Source organism: Chrysochloris asiatica, unplaced genomic scaffold (genome assembly GCF_000296735.1).
Source record: "Chrysochloris asiatica unplaced genomic scaffold, ChrAsi1.0 scaffold00001, whole genome shotgun sequence".
Classification (NCBI taxonomy): Eukaryota; Metazoa; Chordata; class Mammalia; order Afrosoricida; family Chrysochloridae; genus Chrysochloris; species Chrysochloris asiatica.
Genome location: NW_006408519.1, coordinates 7,533,149 through 7,540,822, shown reverse-complemented (window position 1 = coordinate 7,540,822; position 7,674 = coordinate 7,533,149). Strand labels below are relative to the sequence as shown.

The 7,674-nt window shown below is 36.3% G+C and overlaps 1 protein-coding gene across 1 annotated transcript in view; it reads right to left on the bottom strand.

Annotated features, from left to right (window-relative positions):
- Positions 1-7,674, bottom strand: part of OXR1 (oxidation resistance 1) — a 141,228-nt gene that overhangs the window by 118,674 nt on the left and 14,880 nt on the right. Inside the window, 1 exon segment of the mRNA XM_006830824.1 lies at positions 634-716. Within this exon segment, the coding sequence (XP_006830887.1) occupies positions 634-716 (83 nt within the window).

Genomic DNA, 7,674 nt, shown 5'->3' with positions numbered 1-7,674 from the left:
ACTATAACTACCTTACAGTATATTAGCATTCTCTAAATATACACAATTTATATTTAATCAAATAAGCAGAACACACCACACAGTAGTCTATTTCTCACTTCAGTTTCCCATAGTAACCAGAAATATGAAAAGCTGACTACAGAAGATTTGAGGATCATTTCAAGAACAAAGCAGTCAAAAAAAGTTGCATTTTCAGAACTAGACAACTATAAATCAATATAAATGATCTATGTAGGAAGGATATTAGTGTCAACTTTTCTTTTAAGAATTCTACCTATAATTTTCATCATGAGCACGACCAGGAATATAATGAAGATCATAGTACTAAAAAGTAAATATTTTCCTAAAATCCTAACCTAATTAAAAGTAGTGTGGCTCAGATACTTTGACTCCCAATAAATTCTGATCTATAATAAAATAAATTTGCTAGAATAACTATCTTAGGATCACAATTAGTAAAACTTTTTTATGTAAAAACAAAACAAACAAAAACTAATATCCAAAATTTAATTATTAATAAAACAGTTATAAGTACAGATTTCTAAAATAAGGCAATTAATAATCCTTGACTCAAAGAGAATATCTTTAGGATACTGAAAATTAAATCAGTTTTTTCAGAAGCATGTAACTTACAGTATATTCAAGAGTCCCTTTAGGCTTCTGAAAAGACATTCTTCTCCCATCTTTCTTGTCTAGGGTCTTCTTTTGGCCAGTGTCTAGAAAAAATTGAGGCATAAATCCTGTTAAATTCATTTTCTTTTCAGAGTAATTTCCAAGTACTAATGAATAAAGCTCACTAGACAGATAATAATGCAATAGTTATGCAGCTTATGCTCTGTGATTCTCTGCTCTAAAACACAACGAACTCTCAAAAATGAGAGACAGAGAGACAGAGAAATGTACTCCCTCCTTATTTGCTTTAGGAACTGACCAGTAAGTATGAACTACTAAAGCAATTGGAAGTAAATTCAAAACAATTACGATGATTTCTTTCAACATATCTTGCTCAACTGTAACAAATTATATTTGATAGATATGTACATATGTACATATAATTATGTAAATTATATTTAATATCAGCCAAACCAAGTCTGAAAAATATAACATCATTCTCATGGAAGAAAATTTCTCTACATTAAAGATTCAATTTTCTCTATGAAACTATTTTACATTTATTATGCTTTTCAGTTACACAGCATGAAGCAAACTAAGATATCATTTATAAACATCGTATGTTTCAATACAGATAAACTTCCATTTATTTTTCTCTTGTTTATGAAGATATTTAAGTTGAAGATATTTAAGTTGAAGATTTCATTATCATTTATACCTCAATACTATGGTACCGGTTTTTTTATATTCTAAATGAATTTTACCTTGTATTATTGTTAACTCTCTTATCTATATCTCATATAACATAAACTGCACACTCATCTCCTAAAGGACTATTCAGGAAGCCCTGAAAACAACGTATTGAGACAATACTACTTCTATCTAAAAAATGTTTAATGATTTAAATGAGCCTTTAAAAAGGTAATATAAATATCTCAAAAGTGAATAAGAGTAGCAAAATGTTACATTCACTCCCAGAATTTTATTAAGATTAAACCTCTTAAAACAGCAAAAGATGATGATGGAACCAAAAGAAACCCAGAGGGTACAGAAACTAATACTGTTGAATGATTATGCATGGAGGGGATTATAATCATGGCGATGAGTGTAATGGACTATGTACTCTCATGTAAACTATCACTCAATTCACAATAAAAACTTAAAAAAAAAAAAAAAAAAGATGATGGAAGAAATACAAAAACTCACTGTACTAAAAAGAAATGACTGATGCTCAGTCATTCCAAGATGTAGCATATGATCAAGAACTGATGGTACTAAAAGGAGAACTCAAAGCTGCACTGAAGATACTGGCAAAAGGCAAGACTTCAGGAATTGACAGACTACCAAATGAAACCTTTCGACAAACTGATGCAGAACTCGGGCACTCATTATCTATGCCAAGAAATTTGAACACCTACCTGACCAACAGAATGGAAGAGCTCACATATGTGCCCATTTTACAGAAAGGTGACCAAATAGAAGGGAGAAATCAATGACCAATGTCATGAATATCACATGCAAATAAAATTTTCCTGAACTTAATTCTTATGATTACAACAGTATATCCACAGGGAACTGCCAGAAATTCAAGGTTAGGTCAAAGGAGGGCATGGAACAAGGAAGATCACTGCTGACATCAGATGAACCTTGGCTGAATTCAGAATACCAGAAAGATGTTTACTTGGTGCTTTACTGACTATGCAAAGGCTTTTGACTGTGTAGATCATGTATATCAATGCAAAGAATGGCTTATCAGCCATTTAATGGCTTATGAGCACACTTAAATGTGCTCATCACGACCCTGTAACTAGACCAAAAGGTAGTTTATAGGATAAAACAAGGGGATACTGAGAGATTTAAAATCAGGAAAGCTGTGCTCCTGGGTTGTATCCTTTCACCATACTTATTCAAACAATATGTTGAATAATGAATCCAAGAAATTAGATTATATGAAGAATAATGTGGCATCAGGACTGGAGAAAGACTCATTAACTGCCTGTAATATGCAAATGATACCACCTTGCTTGCTGGAACTGAAGAGGACTTAAAATACTGATGGATATAAAAGACCATAGTCTTCGGTATGGATTGCAGCTCACTATAAAGAAAACAAAAATTCTATAAATGGAAAAATAAATAACACCATGATAGATGGAGAAAAGATTGAAGTTGTCAAAGACTTCTGTTTGCTTGGATCCACTGTTAAAACTGTGACGGACTGCAATAGGCAACAGGCACACTAAGGTGTGCCTGACCCAAGTCACAGTATTTTCAACAGTATCATATGCATGAGAAAGTTGGACAATGCATAAGGAAGACTAAAGAATTGATGCATATTATTTACGGTGTTAGGAGCTCTGGTAGCATAGTGGTTACGAATCGGGCTGTGAACCTTAAGGTCAGCGGTTCGAAACTACCAGCGGCTCCGCGGGAGAAAGATGAGGCTTTCTACTCCCATAAGGATTTACACCCTCGGAAACCCTGTACAGGGTCGCTATGGGTCGGAACCGACTCAACGGCACTTAACAACAACAACAACAAGTTACGGTGTTGGAGAAGAATATTAAAAGCACCACAGACTTCCAGAAAAACAAACAAATCTGTGTCGGAAGAAGTACAGCAAAAATGCACTTTAGAAGCCTGGATGGCAAAACTTTGTCTCTCATACAACATTTATCAGGAAGAAAACAGTCTCTGGAGAAAGACATCATGCTTGCTAAAGGTCAACAAAAACGAGGAAGACCCCCCCAAGAGATGGACTGACACAGCACCAGCAGCAATGGGCTCAATTGTAACAACAGTTATGAGGATGGGCACTGTTTCATTCTGTTGTGCATAAGGGTCACTATTAGTCAGAAATGACTCTAAGCCACCTAACAACAAAACCTAACCCAAATAATCTAGAAAACAGTTTACTGCTCACCAACTTTCTAACCTTAATAGACCGACATTTTGACCGGTTTGCTGTTGTTATGTGTTGTCATGTTGATTCTTATTTGTAGCAACCTTAAGTGACAAAGCAGAACTGTTCAGTAGGAATTTCAACCCCATGTAACAGAGTGTGCCACAAGGTATTTTTTGCTGTACTCATGACAGGAACAGTGCCAGGTCTTTCTCTTAAAGAACCACTAGCAATCAAATGGGCCATCAGAGTTCCTAATAGTTTGCTCAGTTGGTGAATGATTCTAATGAAGATATATCAAGTCTGATTCCAAAAAAAACCCAGTTAGCGCTGCAATGCTTAAAAAAAAAAAAAAAAAAAAGCTGTCCTAAAATCCTCTTAATCATCTAGGCTAAATTAGATGTTATTAATCACATGGCATCTTTATGTTGTTTTCATAGCATTTGACACAGTTTTACGTTTGTATCTATTTTTAATCCTCCCCAATAAACGCTAACCTCCAAAACACAGTGCCTGCTTTGTTCAGCAACACTGTAGTCCCTAAAAAAGGCAAGCACCTTGCTTGAAGGAACAAATGCTTTGAAATTGTACCTTGAACTATAGCTAGAATTGCCACAATTCTTTGTCAGTAATTGTTCATAGGAGAAATGTTCATTTAAACTAGATCAAGAGACCATTTCTCATCTATCATATTGGAAAAGGTTATAATGGTTGACCAAACACTTTAGGTTTTAAGAATACATGTACCTACCTACATTTCTAGAGAAAATGCCAATTAGTGTATTATGAATAGGAATTAGGCAACATTTCATTTTAAAAAATTATATTGTTGTTTTATGGTGCTATCAAGTCGATTCCAAATTATAGAGACCCTACACACAATAGAACAAAACAATGCCTGGTACTGAGCAATCCTCACAATTGTTGTCACCTATTGCTGCCCCCACCGAACGAATCCATCTTATTGTGGGGGGGTGGGGGGAAGTCTTCCTATTTTTTTGGCTGATCCTCTACTTTACCAAGCATGATGTCTTTCTTCAGGGACTGATCCCTCCTGATAACATGTTCTCAGTGAGAGATAAAATCTCACCATCCTAGCTTCTAAGGAGCATTCAGACTACTTTTTTCAACACAGATTTGGTCTTCTGTCAGGCATGGTACTTTCAATATTCTTCTCCAAAATCATAACTCAAATGCATCAATTCTTCCATAATCATCCTTATGATTGTAGATCAACCTGTTCAACTTTCACGTGTATACGAGGCTATTGAAAATAACACAGCTTGGGTCAGGCTCACCTTAGTCCTCAAACTAACATATCTGCTCTTGAATACTTTAAAAAGGTCTTGTGTAGTACATTTGCCTAATGCAATACACGTCACTTGATTTTCTGACTGCTGTTTCCATGAATATTGATTGTGGATCCAAGCAAAATGAAGGCTCTAATAACTACCGTATTTTCTCCATTTATCATGTTATTTATTAGTCCAGTTTTAAGGATTTTTTGATTCTTTACATTGAGGAGCAACTCATATTGAAAACTATGGTCTTGCATCTTCATCAGTAGGTATTTTAAGTCCTCTTCACTTCCATCAGCATATTGCAGCAGGTTGTTAATGAGTCTCCCACTAATCCTAATGCCACATTCTTCTTCATATAAACCAGCTTCCCAGATTATTTGCTCAGCATACAGATTGACTATGTATGGTGGAAGAATACAAACAAACCTGGAGCACAGCTTTTCCGATTTTAAATCATTCAGTATCTTCTTATTCTGTTTGAACAATTGCCTCTTGGTCTATACACAGGTTCTTTATGAGTACAAACAAATGTTCTAGAATAACCATTCTTCTTTGTGTTGTTATCCACAGTTTGTCATGATCCATCCATAGCTTATCTTAGTCCACATGACTTTTTGGTTTAAACCTTTGTTGAGTATGATGGGGCCATAGGTGGAATCCTGATCCCCACCCAGAACCTTCAGCATTGTAACAGTTATAACATTTGCATATGAAATGACATGCAGACCAATCTATAACTGCTGGGAAAACAGGAGATTCATGAAAAAAAAAACAAAAAACAAACAGATAGTTTGGAATTTTGAGTTTTGAAGACATCAATGCAAGAAAACCCCATTCTAGTACTGAAAGTTAAAAGAGGAACCGGCGAGCCATACAGTTGCTGGTGACCACCTGGGTCTACTTGTAGTAGAATTAGGGGAAATGTAGCAATGAAGATATGGGCCGAGTTTGAACTTGTTCTATTGGCACTCATTGACCTTGAAATGAGGGAGAGAAGAGCTAAGGGCTGACTGATCTAAAGATTAGGGAGTTGTGTGCCCACAGGCACTGAGCTAGCCCTAGGGGCTAGGGCTGAGAGTGAAAGGGCCAGGTGGTCTAAAGTGCAGGGAGGTATGTGTGAACTCCCAATCTTGCATCTGGTATCCATTTGACCCAGTGTGGATGGCTAGCCCTGAACTGTGACCAGACCTGATGAGATGAAGATAAAGATGTTTGAAACTGTGAGCAAGTGTCAATTGCTACAATTTGATGAAATGGACTTTTGCTTATGGATGCAGTTGCTAAAAATTTCAAATGGAATGGCAGGTTCTTCAATTCAAAGAACATGCTTGTTTCATTGTACTGGGTTGACAAGGGTGGGCAATTTAGATATTAGCTATCAAAAATGGGTGACTGTAAAAGCACTTAACAGCAACATAAAGGCATAAAGTGGATGACTTATAAGCTTTCAAGGATGTGCTTCATTTCAGAATGATAGGGAGAATCCCCACTGATTTGTCGTCATCGTGACGTGCTGTGGAGTCGGTTCTGACTCATAGCAACCCTGCACAGGGTTTCCAAGGCAGTAAATCTTTACAGGAGCAGAAAGGTTCAACTTTCTCCTGCAGGACAGCTGGTAGTTTTGAACTGCTGACCTTAAGGTTTACAACCTGGTTCATAACCACTATACTATCAGACTTCACTTCCAGATGGGTTTCATGAAAGAAGATGGGGGGTGATGCTGACAGGATTTTATTAATTCAATTGTGAATAACTGTTAGCAGGATTAACTGTGATTGTCAAACTGTAATTGTAGAAGATGTGTAACTAAAAGTGAGGAGTAGTTAATCTTTCATATCAGGAACAGATCATCTGATGACCATAAATAAGGAAGAGCATAAGTGGAGCGTGGGATCCCTGCCTGGAAAAGCAGTGGCAGCAGAGATGACAGCAAACTAAGTGCCATGAAAAGACAGAGCAGCTGCGAACTCTAAGTCCATGGACTGAGTAAGGCTGTGTGCCTACTGGCAGGAGGCTGACTTGCAGAATGTGCCTTTGGACATTTAAATAAATATATATTTTTATTTTGTTTTATATGTGTGCATCAAATTTTTTGCTTTGTTCATCTGTGACATGTAAGGTGTAATTGAAACCAGTGTATTTTTGGTTGTATGTTTCTTAGTTATATCATGTTAAGCACAAGTTTGACTTCACAATTTTTCTTATTTAGAAATGATGCACAGTTTATAGATATGAAGTTGACAAGGGTGAAATGTATTAGGGTTCTGTGTCAACTTGACTACGCTAGGATTTCTAGTGCTTTAGCAGTTGAAATGTGCTTATTCCCATGGTGATACAATAGGCATAGTTATAACTCTATGATGAGTAGCCTACCAGCAGCCAACCACTAAAAGGAATGCTTCCTTGAGGGTGTATACTGCTACTAACGTAATGGGCAACCACTTGTAAGCCATTTCCTTGATAAAAAGCTTCTCTTTACACACACACACACACACACACACACATATATATATATGTTTCACTGTTTTTGTTTCTTTAGAAAAGCCACCCTAAAACAGGATGTAGACTATTATGAATGTTTAGCTTCTGAAAACCTATGAATAGCAGAATTGTCTAATACAGTGCCAGAGGCCCACATGTTAGAGTACAAAATATGACTGAAGGAGACCTACCTCCTCAAAGTAGTTTACTATAATGTAAATGGAGTAAAGCTTTTGGGATCTTCATTTGCTGATAAGGTACAACTCAAAATGATGAGAAATAGCTGTAGACATCAACAAATAACAGGAAGTTGTCAAAAATTACACAAATACTGAAAGATCAATATCCTAGGCAATGTTGTTGTTGTGGTCAGGTGCC